At 36.3% G+C, this 25,942-nt stretch overlaps 1 protein-coding gene across 1 annotated transcript in view; it reads left to right on the forward strand.

Annotated features, from left to right (window-relative positions):
- TBCA (tubulin folding cofactor A) overlaps positions 1-25,942 on the forward strand; it is a 78,495-nt gene that overhangs the window by 37,509 nt on the left and 15,044 nt on the right. The window contains exon 2 of the mRNA XM_045074396.1: positions 20,533-20,638. Within this exon, the coding sequence (XP_044930331.1) occupies positions 20,533-20,638 (106 nt within the window). The remainder of the gene's footprint in view (positions 1-20,532; positions 20,639-25,942) is intronic.

Raw genomic sequence — 25,942 nt, forward strand, 5'->3', positions numbered from 1 at the left:
ATAGGTTAAATCATATTGTTAGAAAATTAAAAGTTTAATTAATCAGAGTGTTGAAGCTAGATTTTTAACCTTTTTTTACTGTAATAAAAATGCTGCCCATATGATTTGTGCTATTTGAGAAATTTAAATTAGTGATTACTTGTTAATGTTTAGGGATCTGTGGATGAAAATTTTATGTACTGATTTCTTCATAAACTCTAGTTAAGGCATCAATTTTGGAGTGATTATTTAGATAATATTTTCTGTTGCAGCTGTCTTTAAAATTCTCCTTTAAAGGGCGCCTGGGTGGCTCAGTGGGTTAAAGCTTCTGCCTTTGGCTCAGGTCTTGATCACAGGGTCCTGGGATCAGGCCCCACATCACATGAGGCTCTCTGCTCAGCAGGAAGCCTGCTTCCCCTTCTCTCTCTGCCTGCCTCTCTGCCTACTTGTGATCTCTGTCTGTCAAATAAATAAATAATATCTTAAAAATAACAAATTCTCCTTTAAAAAAAAATGCATTCTTTATGGAATTTGGCTAAAGACCACTGAGCCTTTATTACCATTCAGATACCATATCTCAGGTAGAAAAATAAACTTATATTGGGAAAAGTTGGACTCGATTTTTTTAAAAAACATTGTCACTTATAATAATGTTACTATATGATTTTTTAAACTAAATGTATTGCTTGGTAATATCACAAGATGATGTGACTAGCTACTTTTCTACTAAAATGTGGATTATTTATAAGCAAATTAAAATGTTAAAAGATAGGATAGTAACAAAGTTCATTGTCCTTAATATTAATTACACAAATATAGATATATACTAGTATTAGTTAAGCTATTATTGCTGCCACATTGATTTAGTTTAAAAATTAATTGTATTAAGTTGTTAGTTAATAACAAAATTTTATGAAGTTCTATAATTAGAAATTTTGAATACAATATTTTACATTTTATATAGGGTAAAAATATATTTCAGAAACTTAGAAATATGTCAGACATTATAGTAAGAATTTTGATTACCTGCCTCTCATTTTGGATCCAAGGAGGTGTTGTATAGAATACGGTTAACATGATCTTGACAGGTAAGTTGAAAAAGTGCTTGCTCAATTTAATCTGAGAGGGGATGAAGTAGAGTTTAACATGTTTCCTTGTAGGATTATTCAAAAGCTTTCACTATGTGAATTTTTAAGAGTGGAATAGACTATGCAGTATTTCCTAAGATTTATTCATAAAAATCTTTTTCTTTTGACCACATCTCTTAATATCTCTTGGAGAAGCATTCCTTTGTGTTCTATCAGAGAAAACAATTGTTAACACATTTGAAAAATTGGTAGTGTAGTTATTTTTATGTGGTGAATTAGAAGGTAGATTTGCCCACTACATATAAACATTTTGAGCCAGCTCCCATATCTTTTTATTTTTTTTAAGATTTTATTTTTAAGTAATCACTACACCCAACATGGGACTTGAACTTAAACCCTGAGGTCAAGCATTGCATGCTCTAGAGACTGAGCCGACCAGGTGCCCCACCCCATGTCTTTCTTTAACCCAAATGCTGCTGCTGTTACCTGGGTTTTTTAGGTTCACTGGAGAAAGGTGTTTATTACAGGTATGTCCATATATAATCATGCTAGTCTATTCATAGAATCGAGGTCCTGAAAGATTCTGTCAAATAACTCCTCTGAAATAATCCAGGAAGATTGTATGGAACAACTTGCAAAAAGTTGTGATGCTCTTAAAAATGACATAAAATTCATTGTATATTCTGTTTTTGTGAGCTAAGTTAGAGGACTTTTATGTTGTTACATGCTAATGCATTGCTCATAGGGCAAGAGCTAACGTAAGGTGGTGCCCCCAGTTGTGAAAATGCAGCATTTTAAAAAATATATTTCATTATTTACTTATTTATTATTTATTTATTTTAGAGAGGAAGGGGGAAGGATAGAGGGGGAATCTTAAAAGCAGGCTCCATGCCCAGCACAGAGCCCAAAGAGGGGCTCAATCTCACAAGAGTAATTTCTGTAGTAAAATATCATTAAATTGGGCTTATTTTATAATTTTATAAAATTCAAGTATTCTAACTAATGTTACCATTATTTATGAGAAGTGACTGTCATGAGTCAGCTAAAGTCATTTTCATTAAATGATATTTTCCTTGCTCATTTTAGTTTTGATAACATACTAATTTGAACTAACTATATACTTCATCATCTGTCTGAATGTTTTAGGCAAACTGAGCTGTTTCACAGAACAGAATTATGGTGTTGGATATTCCTTTTAATACTATAATTTGTTGGGGTGCCTGGGTGGCTCAGTGGGTTGGGCCGCTGCCTTCGGCTCGGGTCATGATCTCAGGGTCCTAGGATCGAGTCCCGCGTCAGGCTCTCTGCTCTGCAGGTGATCTGCTTCCTCCTCTCTCTCTCTCTGCCTGCCTCTCTGCCTACTTGTGATCTCTGTCTGTCAAATAAATAAATAAAAGCTTACAAAAGAATACTGTAATCTCTTGGAGTCCTCTTTTAGATGCTGTCTCAAATCCTTTTTAGATCTAAGTTATGTATAACAAATTTAGAAGTAAATTATAAATAATAATGGTACAGATGCCATCCTTCCAATATAGTACTGTTTAGCTACCATGTTTTCAGTTTTCTTCTTCTAATGCATCTAAAATTGAATTGGCTAGGTTGGGTTTGATTTGGTTTGGTTTGTAGCTGTATCACACTCTGGCTCATACCGAGCTTGCAAGCCAGGACTACTTTATCTAGTATTCGTTTGATTCTGATGTTGATAACTCAAGTTGGGAAAAAGAGCATCATTTTAGAGTGGGATAATGATGAGCTCACTTTTCAAACTAGTTCAGTTAGTTGCTGGTGGAATGTCTAACAAATGGAGATGTTATTAAGACCGAGATCTGGTTTGGACAGAAGATAAAAAGTAAATGTACAGAGAGATTTGTGATTTTTAGGTGATAATTAAAACTGTCGGAGGGTTTTTGTATGGAGATGAAGCAGCAGTGGGACGTCTGTTGCTTTTTCATACAAACTCAAGCAGAAGCTGTTCGCAGTACCTTTAGCCCTTTCATTAGTATATACTTTTCAGTCTCAGTGGTTATCTCAAAACCTTTAAGGGACAGTTTAGGGGATTACTGAAATAATTAATTTTATAATTTTGTTTCATTAATTAATTCCTAAGATAAGTTTATTAGTCACCGAGAGTCATAATATTGCACAGAAAATAGTAATATTGGTTTTGTATTTGTCATGTATCATCTTAGCTGTTTATGGAATGTCCTGTCATATTTATCAGATTTATTAAAGCATACATTATATTTGAACAGTGACTGTAACTTGAAACATCAGTCTAGGAGATTAATTGAAGGTTACTGGGAGATGATAAGGTAACAAATACTATAAATTAATCATTTAATTTCTTTCATTTAGATATACAAGAATTTGATAACTTGTTGCTTCCAGTGATGGGAACTGAGCCACTGAGGAGGGTAGGGTGTGGGTGGCCAGTTGCCTTTTCACTTTGTACTCTTCTGTGCTATTCACATTTTGAACCACAGAATGATTTTACTTTGGGAACAGATAAAAGATATTTAAATTTTGAAAATTGCTATATTTACTTCAAACAGAAGGCAGTATGATTGTGTTAGTATTGACACTTGAAGTTAGAAGTCATGATTTCAAATCTTAATTTCAGCCATCGCCTGGCCAACTGACATTAGGTGACTCATTTCACCTCTTTGAATCAGTTTCCCATTTGCCCTGCTTACCTCTCAGGATAATTGAGTTCACTCAGGTATGTGAGGCACACAGTCTGATAGGTACTGAGAGGAAACACCTTTTCAATCATGTGGGCATCAACTATCAAGTGTAGAACTAGACCCCCCCCCCAATTTTTTTTTAAGATTTTATTTATTTGAGAGAGAGCACAGTGGGGCGGGGAGCAGCTGCGGGGGAGGGAGAAGCAGACTCCCCACTGAGCAGGGTGCTCCAGAACTAGACAAAATTTTGACCTATTTTGGTAAATCCTATATGCTTTGAAGATTAGTCAGAAGAAAAAAGATTAGTAGGAAGAATTTACAGTAGCAGCTTGGGAGTGGTAAGGAAGAGGTTAGTGTGGTCCTTCCAGAAGACAAAGACAGTTGAGTTTACGAAGAATAAGTGAAGTGGGGAAAGAGGATAAGGAGTGAGAGAAGGTATTTTGCTAAGAAAGAGCTCCAGCTCCATCTCATCTGATGTATGTTTGTGTGTAGCACATTTTTGTTTTATCTATTTTAAGACAGTACTGTATCATGTTCTTCCTCAGTTTTGCTAGTCCCCCAAATTTTGGCTATAGCTATTAGTTGAAATTTGGGGAAATCTGACTTCGGACTTCACAGTGAACGCTAAAGAGTTAGTAAAGAATCACTAAAACTCGACCAGATTTTTAGTACATACATTTTACTGTATAGACCATAAGTATTAAATCATCAGATTCTGATGTCAGCCTTCACTTTTTTCTTTCTAAGGCACTAGTGAGAATTCCTAATTCAGGGGCTAAGGCTCTAATTTGCAGTCCACTTGCATTTTCCCCAAATGAGTAGATTTTTATTCCCTTCATCTTTTTTGGTGTTTTTGTCCCCATATACTTCTGTATTTCTTCTGTGTGCCTGGTATCTCATTACTATACCCTTAGTCTTCAAAAGCCTGAAGTCTTTTACTTTGATTTTTGTGACTGCTTTTTCCTGGTGTAAAACTTGTTACCTACTTTATTTGCTAAGTAATGTATATAACTTTTTCTAATCTTGAATATTTTTTTCCCTCTTCAGTGGGAAAGATAAAAACTTTAAATCCATTTAAACCCATTTAAAATTTGTTGAGCTCCTAATTTATAAGTACATACAGTTTCCCTGATGCCATATTGTTTCCTTGGTAGCACCATTAAATGGCTTACCCCAGAGTAGTTTATAGACTTTTAATGTTGAACTACCTAATACCCACTCTCCTGTAAGTTACAGTTTAAGGGCATTTATATTTTACTATTTAATATTTAACATCCAATATTTTGTAAGTTAAAGAAGCAATTTGTAAATTGGAAATTTACAAATTGAAGATTGTATTTATTATGGATATTAGCCTCTGTAACCAACATGGCTATTAAAAACAAGCACAAATGTTTAAAGTTTTACACAGGTTTAGTTTTTTGTTTTGTTTTGTTTTTTAAAAGATTTTATTTATTTATTTGTAGAAAGAGAGAGGGAGTAGCAGACACAGGGAGAAGTAGGTTCCCCGCTGAGCAAGGAGCCCCATGCGGGACTCAATGCCAGAACCCTGGGATCACCATCTGAGTCAAAGGCAGTGCTTAACGACTAAGCCACCCAGGCATCCCAAACACAGGTGTAGTTTTAAGTGAGAAATAGAGACTTTTGCACAAAATTTATATAGAATATTTGTTAAAACTGTAGAAGACATAAAATTGGGTATTATGTAGGTACTTCCTCTTTACGTTTTTCATGTGTATTTGTAAATGGGAAGAAAAAGATGAGGTATCTCAGTCTTTGATTTAGCAGTTCAGAATGAACGAGTAAGAAAGCATTATTTCATAATTGCAGAACAGACTTTTGCTTTTAATGACTCTTTCACTTCAGATGCTTTAACTTCAGAGTAACAGAAAATCAAGCTGTATGTGGGTTAAACAGTATGGATGTTCATCATCTCATACAATAAACAGTCTAGAGGTAAGAGTTAGTTAACTGAGTAGATTGATACCATCATCAAAACCTCAAGTTCTCTGATACCCCAGAATGATCTGTCATTTTAGGCTGGATCCTCATGATCCCATGGTACCTGCCACAAGTGGCAGATGTCACAGGTGAGAAAACGGAATTATATCTGCTTATATTGCATTTGCAAAGAATAGCAACCTTCTCAGAACTACCCCCCCCCCCAATGAATAGCCGTTTTGTAGCTTTGGCCACAGTTGGGTCACTTATACATGCCTAAGCTACCACTTGGCAGGGGTGGCTTCTTTCTTTGAAGGACCTGGCTGCTTGGATGATCATAAAATTCTGTGAGCAGGTAAGAAGTGGCTGTTGGGTAGGAATCAGTAATGCCTGTTGCAGTTGAGCCCATTTTGTTCTTTATTTTTTTAACGTGTTCAAATGTTTAATAATTATTTTTAAAAGTAAATACATCAGTAGTAGCTAAGAGTAATAACTATGGAATAAAGCAGTTCTTTGACACTCAGCAGCTATGAGAACTTACACAAGCATATGAATTTCAGTTACTACTAAAATGGGAATAATAATGGTACATATTTTATAGGGTTGTTTTGAGGATTAAATGCCATAATGCATGCAGCATGCTTTGACTTAGTAATTGGCCCATAGTAAATGTTCACTATGTGTTAACTGCTTTTATTTTCATATTTTAATTTTAACTTACCTTGAATGATTGAAGCTTTTGCCTAAATCTATTATATATTATGTTTTATGGGATGCCAATATTATAACTATCTCTTCTTGAGTTTTAATTGTTGAACTTTACCATAGGTCTGGTTTTGGGGGAAGCAAATTTGATGATGGCTGTTGAAACACTTAAACATCATAAGTCATTCATCCAACCTACCTTCTTTATAAGTGCTGCTCTCTGTTTTCAGCATAATTTTGATTATTATTATCATTTTTGATCAGTTTCATGAAGCAATACAGCTTACATTATACTCATTTCTGAAATATTGATGCTGCTTTAGTTCTATTTAAATATAAAGACTTTTTTTTTTTAAGATTTTATTTATTTCTCAGAGCATGCAGTAGCAGGGGGAACAGCAAGCAGAGGGAGAAGCAGGCTCCCCACTGAACAGGGAGCCCAATGCAGAACTCAATCCCAGGACCCTGGGATCAGGACCTGAGCTGAAGGCAGATGCTTAACCAACTGAGCCAACCAGGTGTCCCTACATATAAAGACTTCTGACAACATTGTGAGGAGGGATAGTTAACAAGGGACTGTAAAATGGGAATGATACTTAAATAGGCCTGTAAGTATTTAATGCAATAAAGTACTTAAAGGTCTGTTCATATTAGGCCCTCAATAAAAGTTTCTTTTCTTCCTTATCTCTCATATGATGAACATCTCAGAAGTATTGTTTGTTTCTTCAGAGGCAGAAGAGATTTTACCAGCTTGTCAGTAAGGGTGAATGATATCAATCAAGATAAAGTCATGCTAGGAATTTCAAACAGGGACTTAATACAGGAAATTGATTATGTAGGTATTGATATAACTTTAATGAAATGCTAAAATTTCATTGGCTGACCAGGGGTCAACTTAGCCATCACTTACTTATATCATGGTTTCTATGAGAAAAAAATAGGTAGGCATACCTTAACTTTTAAACAAACATTAAAACCACAAATATTTCAGATAAGTTGGGAAAGATGTATTTTGCTCATAGTTCTTCTCTGACAGTTGAAAATGAATAAATAGATTATATATTATTTTAAATATGGTATATAGCATAGGATTATGCTTCTTTTTCAGTGGATGCTAGGCTACCCAAAGGAGATTATTCTTTAAAAACCAAGTTAAATGAATTTTCTTTTTCATTAATTGCTTCATAGTACAACCGTAACTCTGGAGGTGGAGGGTGCTTTTCCTGGAGTTTCTGGTTGTCCTTTTTTTTTTTTTTTTCTTTTTGCCTAATTGAGGGGGCGGAAAAAGATGTGGCATCCATTTATCTTCCACTCATTGTATCTGTTCCTTAGAATCTATTCCATTCTTTTTCTTAAAGATACTCTTGTAAGAGTCCACATTAAGATTCTAGGCCAAGCCTACTGCACAGTTTCAATCCTGGGATTTTTTTTTCTTCATTAGACCATTGTATTTATATTAACCATTTTTTTTTCTTGATTTTCATCTTCAATTTGCTGGAGTACATTCTTAAGTATATTTCTCAGAAAGAGGGAATTGCAGAAATTTTTGAACTTTTATAGAACTAAAAAATATTCCCCTGGCCTGTGACTTATTTCATCAGTTATCCATATGACTTAATAGTCTCCTTCAGATCTTAACTCACATATCCTCTTCTCAAAGAGGCCTTCCTTGACTGTCGTATTTTAAATTGCAAATCCTGTATATTATCAATCCATCTTCAGTGATTTTTCTCTTAATGTACTTAACACATGCTAACATGCTATATATTTTGTTTATTTTATTTCTAATAAAATGCTATACAGCAGAAATTTATGTAGTTTTGTTCACTGCTACATCCTTGTGATACAAAATCATGCCTGGCACGTAATAGCCCTTCAGTAAATAATCACTGAATGAGTTAGTTAATGTTTCCCTCACTATTAACAATTACAAATCCAAGTTATAAGTCATTTTCTCTTAGAACTTTTAAGGGATTGTTCCATTGTCTTCTGGTATCTAGTGTTATTAATGCAAAATGTAACATCAGTCTCTCTCTTTTTTTCTTTTTCCTTTTATGGATGACGTGTTCTCCCTTTCAGAGCTTTCATTTTCAGGGGTACCTGGGTGGCTTGTCAATAAAGCATCTGCCTTCGACTCAGGTGATGATCCCAGGGTCCTGAGATCAAGCCCCCCAGGGAGCCCGCTTTTTCTTCTCCCTCTACTGTTCCCCCATTTGTGCTCTCTCTCAACTGAATTAATAAAATCTTTAAAAGGAAAGCTTTCATTCCTGGAAATTTTGGATCTCTGGAAATTTTCAGCATTGTATATAGAAGTGGGTTTTTTCATTTATTCTAGTTACTACATAGGAAGCGCTTTAAATTAAGATTATTGGTTTTTTTTTCCAGCTCTGGGAAATTATATTCTTTAAAAAAAAAAATTCTTACCCTCTTTTTTTTTTTCTGTAGTATCAACAACTATTGATTGTCAAATCTCTTTTTCCTTCATGTGCCATTTTCCACATTTTTCTCTTTTTAATTTTATATCTCTTTGAAGTTTGATATGTTTATAATAAATGGTAAAATCTGGCTACCATTTTCTTTGACTAAAATGAAATACAATAGGCTATAATAGGATACATTGTGTTAATATTTGTATTTTGTTTATTACTAATAATATTGAATGGCAGTGGTGGCTTATCACATCAGTAGAAAAAGGAAATATTCATCAGTAAATGATATCTGGCTTATTGGAAGAGGACTTGCTCTAATTTCTTATCAGACACTATATATTTTAAATATTATGTAATAAAATATTACACATCCATAAAATGTATGAGTAGAGATGTTTGTTACAGTATTATTTATAATATGTGAATGGCCTAAATGGACAATAAGGTAATACTTTATTAAACTCTCATACTGGTACTGTGAAATGATTTGTGACTATTAACAGCTGTATTTTTCAAAGAATGTTCAGTAATACTGAAAATGATACATTGAGCATAGCATAAAATATAAATGTGTTGAATCATTATGTTGTGTACCTAAAAGTAGTGTTAACAGTGTATGTCAACTATACTTTAGTAAAAAAGACAGAAAGAAAATGATGTATTATCCCAGTAATTTGTGTCTACACACACACATATAAATTTTCACACGTGCTTAAAGAAAAGGACTAGTGGAAAATATTCAAAATGTTAATACAGGTCCATATTCCCATATATGAAACCATTGGGCCAATACGTATTCCTGAATTCCAAATTTTTTAGATTTTAGAACATAAATCTATGTTTTCATAACATCTGGAGAAGTACTCTATAATCAAACATGTATTGCTGCAGTGAAACGTGACTATTCACATTAAGTAGGATACATAAAGTTTATAATTTCATGTCAGCAGAGGTTACATTTTGCTGCTAAATCAAATTATGCCAAACTTAATTTTAAAGTTTCCTTTTAAACCTTTTTTGGATTTCAGAATTATGTGCATTTTGGTCAATAATTATTTAAGCAAGGAAATTATGAATTTGTTTAATTATTTTTATAATTTTTCACATATTTCTAGGAACATATAAATATGTATGTCACAGGGAAAATTTTTTTTTTTTTAAGATTTTATTTATTTATTTGACAGGCAGAGATCACAAGTAGGCAGAGAGGCAGAGAGAGAGGGAGAAGCAGGCAGAGAGCCTGATGCGGGGCTCAATCCCAGGACCCTGAGATCATGACCTGGGCCGAAGGCAGAGGCTTAATCCACTGAGCCACCCAGGTGCCCCAGGAAAAATATTTTCATAAAAATTTCAAAACTATGATTTTATATAATTAATTGAATTAAGCTTTCCTACTAAATCTTAGCCTTCTCTAAAAGAAGGGAAAAGAACCAAATTCACTGGAAGATACTCAGTGATTTAACAAATACTTGTCCAGTAACTATTTCTTTTTAAAGATTTTATTTATTTATTTGACAGAGAGACGGCACAAGCAGGCAGAGTGAGAGAGAGAAATAGGCTCCCTGCCAAGCAAGGAGCCTGATGTGAGACTCAATTCTAAGACCCTGGGATCATGACCTGAGTGGAAGGCAGCTGCTTAACTGACTGAGCCACCCAGGGGTCCCTACTAACTACTATTTTAATAAACATATTTAACCTTACAAGTTATCAGAGAAATTAATATTTCAAACTATGATATATTTTCAGAAATTTAATAATTCTTACAATTCCAGTTGTTTATGAGGATGCAAGGAGCACTAGGAAATTTTGTACAGTGCAGGTTGGGTATCAGTTGATAAAAACCATTTTGGAAAGCAATTTGATAATATCTGGTGAAGTTGAAGTTGCATATATTTCTCTGTAAAATCTCTTTCATGTCATGTGACTTGTCATTAATACATTGATTTGTACAGTTCACTTCTACTGCATCTTGCCCCCTAGCATTTTATTCTCTATAATTTTATATTACTGGGTTCTCACTACCTGTGATTTTTTTTTTCTTTTTCCAGGGCAGTGCATGTGCTGTTCAATAACTTGCTTCCTGAGCCTTTTCACAAAAAAAGGGCTTTTTAAACAAAAACTTTACTTTTGGTTTTTTGGATTTTTTTTTTTTTAAGATTTTATTTATTTATTTGACAGAAAGAGATCACAGAGAGGCAGAGAGGCAGGCAGAGGCGCGCGGAAGCAGGCTCCCTGCTGAGCAGAGAGCCCGATGCAGGGCTCCCAGGACCCTGGGATCATGACCTGAGCGGAAGGCAGAGGCTTTAACCCACTGAGCCACCCAGGGGCCCCTACTTTTGGTTGTTTTAATATGCCAATAGCCATGCAAATACTTAGCACCTTTACTTATCAGATGTGGTATGTAGTTAAGAGTCCTTTAATTTTGCTGGGGTTATTACTATTTTCTGAGGACAGGTACAATGGAGAATAGGATGACTTGGATTATGAACCAAAATTATTTGTGGCCTAGGCATGGAATCCATCTCTTTCATTGCATACTTTCTCTAGAATCACAGCTTTCTTATTTCAGTATAATGTGATAAACACTAAGGTGGTTAAGAGGTGTTGGGTAGAACTAAATAGAGGTCTTCTAAGTCAGGGGTCAGCAATGCTTTTTGTAAAAGAACAGTTAGTATATATTTTAGGCTGTTTGAGCCATACATTTCTATCACAACTACTCATTTGCTATCGCTGCATGAAAACTATTCAGAGATGATATATAGATGAACGAGTGTGGCTGGACACAGAAATTTGAATTCCATGTGATTTTTACAGAACACAAAATATTTTTAAAATGTATTAACCATTTAAAAATAAGCTTAGGGGCGCCTGGGTGGCTCAGTGGGTTAAGCTGCTGCCTTCGGCTCAGGTCATGATCTCAGGGTCCTGGGATCGAGTTCCGCATTGGGCTCTCTGCTCAGCAGGGAGCCTGCTTCCTCCTCTCTCTCTCTGCCTGCCTCTCTGCCTACTTGTGATCTCTCTCTGTCAAATAAATAAACAAAATCTTTAAAAAGAAAAAAAAAATAAAAATAAGCTTAGTATTAAAAATATTATTTAAATCACATAAAATTATCCATAGCTCTCAAGTTATACAAAACCAAATGGCAGGCAAAATACCATTCATTGGCCATGGTTTGTGAAGCCTTGTAAGACTTTTAATTACAGGATGTTAATTGAATGTGCCTCTTTTGGTTACCCATTCAATCTCCGCTACTTTCATTTACTAGGAGAGTTAGTAACCTCCTAGGTTTTAGGAATAATGAAAATATAGTGGTGCCTGGGTTGCTCAGTCAGTTAAGCATCTGCCTTCTGCTCAGGGTCCTGGGTCTCAGGGTCCTTGGATCACTTCCAGTATGTGGCTCCCTGCTCAGCGAGGAGCCTGCTTCTCCTCCCCGTACCCCCAACCACACTCCACATGTGTGCTTGCTCGCTTTCTCTCAAATAAATAAGATCTTTAAAAAAAAAAAAAAGGAATAGTGAAAATGTCATTGCTAATCCCACTGGCTTCTGAGTATCCTTGATATCCTGAATAAAAATCATGATGCTATAAAGTTAATAAAGACAACAGTAATAACACTGTTGTGTTGACGATACACAGGTTCCTCCAGCAAAGATTCAAACTCAGTTGCTTATACGAACCACGTATAAGGCCTGAATGTTTAGGAATCTGGAAGTTGTGTGAATTGGCTCAAAATGAACAGCAAATGCCTCCTCTGAAAAAAAAAGCAGTAGCCACCACATAGCTCTGTCCTGTAGAGGGAAAGAAGCCCCAGTGTTCCTGATGAAAAACATCCAAGAGAAATCAAGACCTACATAAATCAAGACCAAATATTAGTTGAATTAAGTCTACTAGTTGTTTAATGTAACAAATCTGGTTTTTTAATTCTTTTTTAGAACATTTTAATTTAAATTTGGTTAATATATAATGTATTATTGGTTTCAGAGTATAGGCCTGTGATTCCTCAGTCTTACATAATACCCAGTGCTTATTACATCGTATGCCCTCCTTAATGGCCATCACCCAGTTACCCCATCTTTCCACCCATCTCCCCTCCACCAAACCTCTATTTGTTTCCTATGATTAAGAGTCTCTTGTGGTTTGTCTCCCTCTCTGGTTTCATCTTGTTTTTTTGTCTTCTTTTCCACTATGATCCTGTTTTGTTTCTTAAATTCTATTAAATTCCAGAATCAATGAGATAATATAATTGTCTTTCTCTGGCTTATTATGCTTAGCATAATACACTGCAGTTCCATTCACATCTTTGCAAATGTCAAGATTTCATATTTTTGATGGCTGCATAATATTCCTGTTTCTGTGTGTGTGTGTGTGCGCGCGCGTGTATACACCACATCTTCTTTATCCATTTATCTGTGGGTGGACATCTGGGCTCTTAGCATAATTTAGCTATTGTGGACATTGCTGGTATAAACATTGGAGTGCAGGTGCCCTATCGAATCACTACATTTATATCTTTGGAGTAAATACCAAGTAGTGTAATTGCTGGGTTATAGAGTAGCGCTATTTTCAACTTTTAGTGGAAATCCATACTGTTTTCCAGTGTGACTGCACGAGCTTACATTCCCACCAACAGTGTAGGAGGGTTCCCCTTTCTCTGCATTCTTGTCAACATCTGTCATTTCCTTACCTGTGAATTTTAGCCATTCTGACTGGTGCGAAGTGGTATCTCATTGTGGTTTTGATTTGGATTTCCCTGATGCCAAGTGATATGGTGCATTTTTTTCCTATGTCTCTTGGCTGTTTATATGTCTTCTTTGGAGAAGTATCTATTCATGTCATCTTCCCATTTCATGACCGGATTGTTTTGGGGGTGTTAAGTTTGATAAGTTCTTTATATTTGAATACTACCCCTTCATCTGTTACATCATTTGCAAATATCTTCTCCCATTCTGTCTGTTGTCTTTTTGTTTTGTTGACTGTTTCCTTTGTTGTGCAAAAGTTTTTTATCTTGTTGAAATCCCAATAGTTTATTTTTGCCTTTGTTTCCCTGCCACTTTGCTGAATTCCTGTATGAGTTCTAGCAATTTTGGGATGGAGTTTTTTGAGTTTTCCACATAGAGTATCATGTCCTCTGCAAAGAGTGAGAGTTTGACTTCTTTGCCGATTTGGATGCCTTTTATTTTTTTTTTTTCTGAGTGCTGAGGCTAGAACTTCTAGTACTACGTTGAACAGTGGTTGTGATAGTGGGCATCCCTTTCATGTTCCTGACCTTAGGGGAAAAGTTCTCAGTTTTTCCCTATTGAGAATGATATTCACTGTTGGCTTTTCATATAAGACTTTTATGATACTGAGGTATGTTCTTTCTCTCCCTACACTGCAAAGAGTGTTAATCAAGAAAGAATGCTATACTTTATCAGTACCTTTTCTGCATCTGTTGAGAGGATCATATGGTTCTTGTCCTTTTATTTATGTAGTGTATCACATTGATTGATTTGTATCACATTGATTGATGTTGAACAAGGATGAGGGGAAATAATCCATATTGATGGGTCTGGGTGTTGCTTTTTTACCCTGTGTCTTTTGATTGGTGCATTTAGCCCATTTACATTCAAAATAACTATTGAAAGATAGTACTATTATATTGCCTGTAAAGTCAGTGTTTCTGCACATTGTCTCTGTTCCTTTCTGGTCTGTGTTACTTTGGGTTCGTTCTCTTTTGCTTAAAGGATCCCTTTTAATGTTTCTTGTATGGCTGGTTTGGTGATCACAACTTCTTTTAGTTTCTGTTTGTCCTGGAAGCCTTTTATCACTCCTTTTCTTTTGAATGACATCCTGGCTGGATAAAATATTCTTGGCTGCATATTTTTCTCATTTAGCACCGTGAGTTACCATGCCAGTCCTTTCTGGCCTTCCAGGTCTCTGTGGATAGGTCTGCTGCCAATCTAATGTTTCTTAACATTAAGAACAATTCTTTTAGGTTTCAGAACTCTTGTCTCAGCTGCTTTCAGGATTTTCTCTTTGTCTCTGAGATTTTTAGGTTTCACTATTATATGTCGGGGTGTTGACCTATTTTTATTGATTTTGAGGGGGTTTTCCATGCCTCCTAGATTTTGATGCCTGTTTTCTTCCCCAGAGTGGGGAAGTTCTCTGCTGTAATTTGCTGCAGTATACCATCTGCCCCCGCCTCTCTCTTTCCTCTTCTTCTGGGATCCCAATTATTCAAATATTGATTTGCTTTATGGTATCACTTACCTCCCACGTTCTCTCCTCCTGATCCAGTAGTGGTTTATCTCTCTTATTATCAGCTTCTTTATTTTCTATTGTTTGATCTTCTGTATCACTAATTCTCCCTTCTGCCTCATTTATCCTAGCAGTTAGAGCCTTCATTTTTACTGCATTCGACTTGGTTAGATTTTAGTTCTTTTATTTCTCCAGAAAGGGATTCTCTAGTGTCTTCTATTCTTTTTTCAAGCCCAGCTAGTATCATTATAATTATTATTCTGAACTCTAGTTCAGACATCTTACTTTTGTCCATACTGATTAAGTCCCTGGCAGTCAGTACCACCTCTTATTCTCTTGTCCGAGATGAGTTTTTCTGTCTTGTCATTCTGCCCAGTAAGGAGTAGAAATACTAAAATGGCAAAAATGGGCCCAGAGAAATATACACTAAACAAATCAGATTAGACCTGAAACAAACAAACAAAACAAAAAGTAAAACTAAAATTAAAACACACACATACAGAGGCACCTGGGTGGCTCAGTGGGTTAAGTTTCTGCTTTTGGCTCAGGTCATGATCCCAGGGTCCTGGGATTGAGCCCCACATTGGGCTCTCTGCTCAGCAGGGAGCCTGCTCCCCCCCCCCCCGCCTGCCTGTGGTCTCTCTGTCAAATAAATAAATATTAAACACATACACACACACAAACAAAAATCAGAATATAATCAGACAGGTGGATGGAACAGAGCAATACACTGGGTCCTGTGTGTGTTTTGGTCTGTTAGAAAACTAGATCCCAAAATTGTAAAGAAAGAAAAACTTACATATGTAGAAAATAAAATTAAATAAAATACAATGAAATGATAGAATGTAACTGTAAAAATGAAAATTAAAAGGCAAGAGGAGAAAAAAAGAAAAGGATTATGCACAGGTTAACAGAACAGAGCGATCTCCTAAGTATATTTGGGCTGGTTTGTTAGAAGAAACTATGTCATAAAATTGTAAAGAAAGAAAACTTAGATATATACAAAAATAAAATTAAATACATTGAAAGGATAGAATATATCTGTAAAGATGAAAATTTAAAAAGGCTTTAAGATAGCAAAAAAACCCAAAAGAAAAGAAAAAAGAAGAAGAAAGTATATGATCAGGTAGGTGAAAAGAACAGAGCCATACACTAGATTCTGGATATATTTTGGTCTGTTGGAAGAAACTGAATCCCGAAATTATAAAGAAAGAACGCATACATTCACAATAACAAAATCAAATACAATGAAAGAATGGAATAGAAGTATAAAAATGAAAATTTAAAAAGGTTTTTTTAAAAGTTGATAAAACATGATTGGTTGTAAAAGGGGGGGGCAGGGATTGAGAGGCTAAAGAATCATGGGGGGAGAAAACACTGAATTTTAGATGCTGTATTGCCCAGCACTGGAGTTTTGCAATTCTCATTGCTTGGTCAACTTGGTCTTGGTTGGATGTTCTTGCTGATCTTCTGGAGGAGAGGTCTGTTGCATTGATTCTCAAGTGTCTTTGCTCCAGGAGGAATTGCACTGCTCTTGCCAGGGGGCCAGGCTAAGTAATCTGCTGGATTGCTATATGTGGCTTTTGTTCCCAGAAGGCTTTCCACACCACTTTCAAGAATGAGAATGAAAGGGGCACCTGGATGGTTTAGTGGGTTAAAGCCTCTGCCTTAGGCTCAGGTCATGATCCTGGGGTCCTGGGATCGGGCTCCAAATCGGGCTCTCTGCTCAGCGGGGAGCCTGCTTCTCCCCCTCTCTCTCTGCCTGTCTTTCTGCCTACTTGTGATCTCTCTCTGTGTCAAATAAATAAATAAAATCTTTTAAAAAAAGAAAAGAAAAAAAAAGAATGAGAATGAAATTGATGGCCTCCCAGTCTCCAGCCTTGGAGCCAGGAGCCTGGGGCCCCACTCCTCATTGTGCCATCAGGGAAAAACAGTCAGTCACTCCTGTCAGCCTGGTCTGTGCTGTCTGTGCTCTCCCAGCCTGCTACTGAGTGTTTGTATTTCAGGCATGGGACCCCATTTTGAGTCCCCAAACTCTGAAGGCTCCTGTAGTACACACTTGTGGCTCTCCTTCAGCAGGGTAGGAAGGGGGATCTCACTGGTTCTGCCACTTGCTGGGCCTCTTCTCAGAGAGTAGCCCCCTCCCCATCCCGGGGTGCACAGTTTATGGCACCCTAGACCTGAGAGCCCGCTCCTGGGCTTGTTGATTGCAGCCAGCTTCCCTGCTCCAATGCCTGGTTGCTCTGTCACACTCAGGCACCCCTGGTCTTTCTGTGACCCTGGGGATCCTGAGACCACACTGTCCCACCTAGGATTCTGCCCGCTTTGCCACCTGAGCACCTTTCAGGCAGGGATGTTCCTCACTGGAGCAGACTTCTAAAAGTTGTGATTTCCAGTAGCCGGCTTACCTGCTGTTTACCCTGCAGTTTATCTTACCATATACTGCCTCATTCTCACTTCTCCGTAACTTCTACCATAAAGTGGTTGCTTTTCTATTTGTAGAGTTGCAGCTATTATTTTCTTAGCTCTCTGGTTGAGTTCATGGGTGTTCAGAATGATTCCTGAGACCAGATGTTCCTACTGTTCTGCCATTTTGGACTCTTCCTCTCTGGCTTCTTTGACTTAGCACGATGTTTTCATTGATGTTGTACCATTAGTCAGTACTTCATTTCTTTTTATTGCTTAATATTACTCTGTCGTATGGGTATATTATATTTTATTTATCCACCATTTCATAGACTTTTGAGTTGTTTTCACATTTGGCCTCTTATGCGTAATGCTGCTTTGAATAATCCTAATATCAGAATACATATTCTTTGGGGTTTTTTGTTCGTTTTTGGTGGGGAGGGGCAGAGAGAGAAGGAGAGAGAGAACCTTAAGCAGGCTCCTTGCCAGCACAGAGCCCCACACAGAGGTCAATCTCACAACCCTGATACCAAGACCTAAGCCAAAATCAAGAGTCAGATACTTAACTGACTGAGCCACCCAGGTGCCCTAGCAAGTAGTGTTTTTTTTTTTTTTTTTTTTTTTAACCTTATTTGACCACTTAGATACCAAGGAGTAGTTTGGAAAACATCAGACTACATATCTAAAAATGACGTTAATGCCATACTTACATAGTTAAAAGTCTAAAGTTATTTATCACTTCCCTAATGATTATCATTTCTTAAAGTTTCTCCTTTGTCCTTTTTATGCCTATCCTTTTCTGTTGCTCTGATTTTTGCAGTTTCCTCTCATGTATTTGTCTACGTACTGAAAGTGACCAGATTTTGAAATTGCTGTTTCTCTGTGGGTGTGGGTTTGAAACACTAATAGAAAATATTTTTAGGGGTGCCTGGGTGGCTCAGTGGTCAAGCCTCTGCCTTCGGCTCAGGTCATGATCTCGGGATCGAGCCCCGTATCGGGCTTTCTGCTCTGCAGAGAGCCTGCTTCCCCCTCTCCACTGCCTGCCTCTCTGCCTACTTGTGATCTCTCTGTCAAATAAATAAGTAAAATCTTAAAAAAAAAAGAAAGAAAGAAAATATTTTCATTAATTATGCCTTTAAAATACAATGTTATGACTTATTTTTGTACTTGTTATTTTAATAGCATTTACAAAACTTGAAAAGAGAGCAATGTTTAGAGAATTACAACTATTAGATACATTTTTGTTGTCTTTCTAATTGAATTTTGCTTTATTCCAGAAAATTTAGAAAATATTGCTTAAGGAATAACTAGTGAACTTTAAAATTATTCAAAATTGAAAAGACTGGTAGACTTTGATCCAAATTAGGAAAGATGGCACCATTACAATGGAGAAGCATATGAGGATGATGAACATCATCATAGAGGTGGTATTCATTGTCAGACCTCGTAATGAGGCCAGTGAATAACACTGACTATTATCATTTTATATGTGGTAGTGAATTGGTGAAGGGCTGTAATCATAATTCACTACTTGGCTATTGGGGTTTTTTGTATTAATATTTAGCTATAGGAATGTTTTAAAAGTCAAATGAAGAATAAACTCAAATGTAAAAGCTCGAAGAAAAATTTAACTCTCAACTGACCCCTGTACCCCAGATCATTAGGGCTCTTCTCCTCAGATAACCAGAAATAGTACTTTCCCAAGTACTGTTATTTCCCTTATTGTTTCTTGAGTATCCTCTGTTATTTGTTTATATTCATTGCCCTGCATGGAGCTTGAGATTCTTTACCCCTTTGTTCCTCCCTTGGCACGCACATACTCTTTCTCTATCTAAAATAAATAAAAGTATTTTTTTTAATGTTTTGAAATAAACTTAAAAATCTTCATTGTAAATGATTAGACAGAGGCCATTCTCTAATAATGATTTTTAAGTGCTAGCTCAGCAACAGAGTTCTAGAAATTAGTAAGTAAGCCAAATGGAAAAAGCTTCTTTTAATACATATGGACTCTGAAAGCTTTTTATTCTGCTTTTTAGATGTTGTTTATATCAGAGTGTTAGTGTTTTCTTGAACTACATTTTTATTTTATATTAAAACTTTGATAAACCAGGATTAGAGGGGATTGAGTTATTATGATCGATTGCACTTTGGTTATATGAGGAATAATCAGTAGAACTTTGTATTTCTCTCTTTCAGTTTATTGTTGATCTTTATCAACACCTTTTCTTGTTTTAGTAAATAAATATGTGTTTCCACTGTTTGTCCCTAGGAGAATCATGTCTAAATGATGTACCCCAGTCCCTCACATGAGGAAGGTCAGGCATAAAATTAATTGAATAGTAAATACTTGTTAAATAGTTTTGCTTTTGAAAATAATGTTATCCTTCCTTATTTTGGATTTGGCATGCAATGTACTGATTTTTTTTTTTTCCAGTGAGCTGAACTTTTCCCCATTATGTTCCAAATACACGTATAAAAGTTTGGAAAAGGGGCGCCTGGGTGGCTCAGTGGATTGAGCCGCTGCCTTCGGCTCAGGTCATGGTCTCAGTGTCCTGGGATCGAGCCCCGCATCGGGCTCTTTGCTCAGCGGGAGCCTGCTTCCTCCTCTCTCTCTGCCTGACTCTCCCCCTACTTGTGATCTTTCTCTCTGTCAAATAAATTAATTAAAAAATCTTTAAAAAAAAAAAAAAAAAAAAAAAAAAAAAAAAAAAAAAAGTTTGGAAAATACATACTAATTAAAAGGCAAGACAAATGTTAGTACATAATAATTTTGAGTGTTTTTACATTGTAAATACAAATATTATCGCAGAACACGTTTTTAATTAAAAACTTAAGAATTTTATGCTTTGAAGATTGTACTTGATTAGACAGGTAGAGGACTTAAGGGCCTAAGGATCAGACTTCTATCTATGGCTATTTTTCTTTCCTCCTCTCCTCCTCCCCAGCCAGCACACATACTTTGGTATCTTAAGTATGTTTTATATTTACATTTTCTTTGTTTCCCATGTTCTTTTTGCTAGAGAAAAAGTTAATTCTTGGAACCATTTTTGGTTTATTTATAGATTGGTCAAAGAAAAAATGATGTATGAAAAAGAAGCAAAACAGCAAGAAGAAAAAATTGAAAAAATGAAAGCTGAAGATGGTGAAAATTATGCCATTAAAAAGCAGGTAAATTGTATCTTTAATAATAATAGCTAACATTTACAGAATACCATGTTAACTAATACATTAACAGCCCTTTGAGAAGGTGCTGTTATTTTCTTCTTTACTATTAATTTAAAAATATGGAAATACGGGTTACATAGTTTGCCTAAGTCACATAACCACCAAGCAGTATAGCTAGGGTTTGAATGCAGGAGTTCTGGGTCTAAAATTTGTACTCTTATCCATTAAGCTATCCTGCCTCTCCATTTTAAGTATTAAATATAAAAAATGAGGGCACCTGTCTGGCTTAGTCAGAAGAATATGAGATTTTGATCTCAGGGTTCTGAGTTTTAGCCCCACATAGTTCATAGAGATTACTACAAAAAATAAACTCAGAGGCGCCTGGGTGGCTCAGTGGGTTAAGCCGCTGCCTTCGGCTCAGGTCATGATCTCAGGGTCCTGGGATCGAGTCCTGCATCGGGCTCTCTGCTCAGCAGGGAGCCTGCTTCCCTCTCTCTCTCTCTCTGCCTGCCTCTCCATCTACTTGTGATTTCTCTCTGTCAAATAAATAAATAAAATCTTAAAAAAAAAATAAACTCAAAAATACTTAATATATAAATGGCCTAATCTTATATTAAATGTGCTTGTATGTTAAATTTACAAATACTTTCCCCAAACTGATGAGAAGACCACCAAAATAAGTATATATATTATACTTTCAGTGGCTTCTTCTAATTATCCTCATGACAAATTTCAGTCTCCTTTTTGATACCTGCTTATCCAACCTTCTCTCTTGCTGTTCCCTCCCTGGACCTCTTAGGTCCAGCCTTTTTGTTGCCTGCACATGCTCTTCTTTCCTTTGCCTCTAACATACTACATGTGTATGAAATGCTCTCCTGCTTCTCCTACCTACCCTTTCTTTATAAATTTCTCTTTATCTTTTAAACATCCCATACCTTCTGCCTCAACACTGAGATAGATATCCCTCCTCTGTTCTCCCATAACATCTTATTTATTCCCATCAGAGCATTTATTGAATAGTCACTCTTGGCTGACACTTGTTCATAATTCCTTCAGAAAATAGAAGCTATTGGGAGCTTTGTCTTTTCCTACCACAAAATCTTTCAACCTATCTGCATCTGTACCTGTACTATTTTCCTTCCTGTTAGAATGGATTATGTTCCCTAACCCTTGTTAAAACCGTCAGTGACATTATTTTCACATTTTTGTGAAACGCTTCAACAGCGTTTGACGCAAGTAACCACTTTCCTTGAAGCATTTTTTTAATATTATTTTCTTTGCTAGAATAATAGCCTCCTAGTTTTCCTTCTGTTTTGCTACCATTCCTCAGTCTCCTTTGCTGAAACTCTCTCTCCCCCTCCGTGTGTGTGTGTGTGTGTGTGTTAACCTTTAAGAGTTCTTTCTGCAACCTCTGGGTCTTAAGTTCATACCATCATAAAACTTCATTTTTATGTTCACTCATTTATTCACTCAACAGATATCTATTGAATCCCCTGCTACTTGCCAAATACTGTTCTAGACATTCTTTTAGGCATGACATTAAAAAGAACAAAACAGAAACAAAAAAAACTAGTCCCTACTTACTTGGTGTTCATTCTAGTGCCAGTATCCCCCAATCTATATCTCTGGGCTTGACCATTCCAGACATGTATATATTCAACTAATCACCTGTTTGGCATATTCTCTTGAGTGTCCAAAATAAAAATCATGGTCTTACCTCAAGTTAACCCACCTTCCTAAAACAAAATCTGTTCCTTCTCTTATTACCCATCTTCAGTAAATGGTATCTCCAGTCACTGAAATACCTAAAAGCAAAAATTTAGTGGCTCTCTTCTTGATGCTTCTCTCTCTTTCCTAATAACCACATCTGATATCCACAAGTCCTATTTCTTATTTCCTCCTTTTCTTTCCTTTCTACCATTGCCCCTAATCCAGTCCACTCTCATCTTTCGCCTGTACTATTGCAAAAGCCTCCTACTCAGCACACCTCTGTCTCTTGAAATCTCCTTTCCCTCCCATCACAACAGCCAGATTGATGTCTAAAATGGTATGTCAGAACATTTACTTTTTTACTTAACATCCAGTGTATAATGCATGTAGAATAAAATTCAGATGACACTTAGAAAAAGGCTTATACAGATTATATCTCAAGACTTCTTTAAATCAGGACTTGGTGAACTCAACAGTGGTTTTAATCATATAAATTACGTTACAAATAATAGTAAACACTCAACGCACACTTCATTCAACAATGTTAATAATTTAAAATGGATTTTTCTGTAGGCATTTGCTGTTTTTCAAAAGCAACATAGTGTCATCTGAAAAATCCAGGAAGAAAACCTTAATTTTGAGCTTCTAGAAGAGCCTGCTTCCACTAGGTGTGATATAGCAGAGGACATTTGTATTTAAGATTTTCATAAATTGAGGAAGGATTTGTAAACAGATTTATAGATACATTATGTTTGCTGATATATTGACCACTGTGGACTAACTGCTCTTCATAAGGATTTACATATGGAGCACAGTTTTTTTATTCTCTTTTTTTCTTTAAAAAAATTTTTTTTAATCTATTTGACAGACAGAGATCACAAGCAGGCAGAGAGGCAGGCAGAGAGAGAGAGGAAGGCAGGCTCCCTGCTAAGCAGAGAGCTCAACATGGGGCTCGATCCCAGGACCCTGGGATCACGACCCGAGCGAAAGGCAAAGGCTTTAACCCACTGAGCCACCCAGGCGCCCCCAGGTTTTTGATTCTTAAAATAATGATGGTTAAATGCTTTTTTAAATAGGTACTTGTATGACTATTTATATCACTCTTGCCCCTCTCTCACTTTTATGTCCTCTGTTGTTTTCCAACATCTAGTAAGAAATAGTATGACACAGTATTTGAGTTTATTTCTTCCAAGTCCTTCTCAATCAGGCTTACTTTCCCAGATATGTAACTCCTGACTTCAGTTATTTTTTTCTTTGCCCTGTTCTTTTAATCACCAGTAATGTATTAAAAAAAATAGCCATATAGCTAGAATAAAAGCTGTAAGTTACCAGAATGGAGAATAAATGTGTTCTCTTTCTAAATAAAATTCTGCAGAGAATGTCACAGATTATCAGAGAATCTGTTTTATTTTAATATTTATATATTGATCATCTTTCAGTAAAATCACCACTTTATAGGTAGGGATTAACTCTTCATTGAATCTTCTGTTTTCATTGTTATTTAAAAGTACTAGCCACTTAACTGCATTATCATTGACTATATACGCAGATGTAAAAAGGGGAAATTTTTTGTTTAAAAATCCTTTCCAGGGTGCTTAGGTGGCTCTGTCAGTTAAGCATCTAACATCTGGTTTCAGTGAAGGTCATGATCTCAAGAGTCCTGGGATTGAGCCCCACCTCCAGCCCCATGCTCAGTGAGGGCTATCTGCTTGAGTATTCTTTCCCTCTGCCCCTCGGCCTGCTCTTGTGCACATGCACGCTCTTTTTTTTTTCTCTCTCTCTCTAATAAATAAAATAAATCTTTAAAAAATCCTTTCTACTCTCAGCTATGTTAAAATTCTCTCTTGTCACATGGTTATGGTTTATAAGGTGATTTCTTAAATTCCTAGTCACCCTAGCACTTACATTCAAAAATACTATCCCGTATCTCATTACAGAACAATAAATATTTCTGTTAACTGCTATTGTTAACCTATAATTTATATAGTTGTCAGTTGCAATTTTGTCTGTCTCATGAGACCTTTTCTTTAACCCAACCTATATGCTTTTCTCAGTTTACTTTCCCTAGCTTAGCTATACTGTGGCCAGCCATTCATGTTTTTTTTTTTTTTTTAAGATTTTATTTATTTATTTGACAGAGAGAGATCACAAGTAGGCAGAGAGGCAGGCAGAGAGAGAGAGAGAGAAGCAGGCTCCCTGCCGAGCAGAGAGCCCGATGCGGGACTCGATCCCAGGACCCCGAGATCATGACCCGAGCCAAAGGCAGCGGCCCAACCCACTGAGCCACCCAGGCGCCCCATTCATGTTTTTTTATTACATGTAATAAGAATTGCTTTGCCCAAAGCACTGCTTTATTCCTATTTGCCTGGAACTTTAATGTGGGTATTAGTTTCTTTACGTATGTTGTTCTCCTAGTAGAGAATATCAAGAAAGCGAAGTGCTGCAATTTGTGTGGGTTCTTGACTTGTCTTCCTGTATTTCCTCCTCTTCTGAGCTAAATCCCCTCCTTAACCACTTCTTACTAACGTGGCTCTTTTCTCACGTGGATCCATTTTGCTCTGGCTTTAATGGATCTTTTGAACACATTTCTTGGGTGCTTGGGTGTCATAGTTTAGTTGAGTGTCCAGCTCTTGGTTTTGGCTCAGGTTACAATCTCAGGGTTGTAATCCCGGAGTTACGAGATTGAGCCCCGCCTTGGGCTCTGAGCTCTGTGGGGAGTCTGCTTGGGATTCTCTCTTGCCCTGTGCCCCCTTCCCCTGTGCTCTGGCACTCTCAAATAGATAAGTACATCTTTTTTAAAAAAGTAATAACACATTCATACTGTCAGTCCCTACCAGACTTCTTACCTATTTGGTTGTCAAAATTGGCCTTTTCTAGATTAGGTCTAATTTTGGTTCTTGTAAACTAAGTAACTAGGTAGAAGACCCTAAGAGGCCAAAATAGCAGTCAGTCAAAGAGTTATTCTGTGCTGTCCTTTTCTTTTTGTGCTAGACAATATATTGCAACCTTCAAATTGCCCAAATTAATTTTAGTCCTCTGCTCATGACATCGCTCTTCTTTCCTACTCTCCTTATCCTAGTTAGAGATACAGAGGATTTTGCCCTCAACCAGTGAAAGTATTCTGGTTTTTTGTTCTTTTTAAACCTAATCTGCCACAGAAACAATAAACAATGATAATCAAACATATCCCTCTTATTTCATCTGAGGCATGACTCCTCTCTTATCTTCCAGAAGTAATGTTAAAAGGACAAATTGGTACAATTTTCCCAATAAAGATTTACAGTTATTACATATAATTGCAGTGTTGTAAAAATTTTGTCTTTTTGAGAAGGATGCACCTACATTTCTTGTGTGTGATTTACTTGAAACATGAGTTAACATTCACAATTGGATATTTCTTTTTCCTAAAAATGAAGGGGAAATTTTTTCTTAAGTATGTGGAAAATAATAGGAAGCCTCAGTTTAAAAGAGGAATTTTATCAAGTCTCTTTCACAAGACTGATTCTGCAAGGAACACCATATTTCTTTTATTGGTGATAAAAGTATTATTTAAAATAACTTCCAGTGGTACAAGAAAATATTGTTGTCTGAGGTTTA

The sequence above is a fragment of the Mustela putorius genome, unplaced genomic scaffold (genome assembly GCF_011764305.1).
Source record: "Mustela putorius furo isolate JIRA1106 unplaced genomic scaffold, ASM1176430v1.1 tig00537350_pilon_pilon_pilon, whole genome shotgun sequence".
Taxonomy (NCBI): domain Eukaryota; kingdom Metazoa; phylum Chordata; class Mammalia; order Carnivora; family Mustelidae; genus Mustela; species Mustela putorius.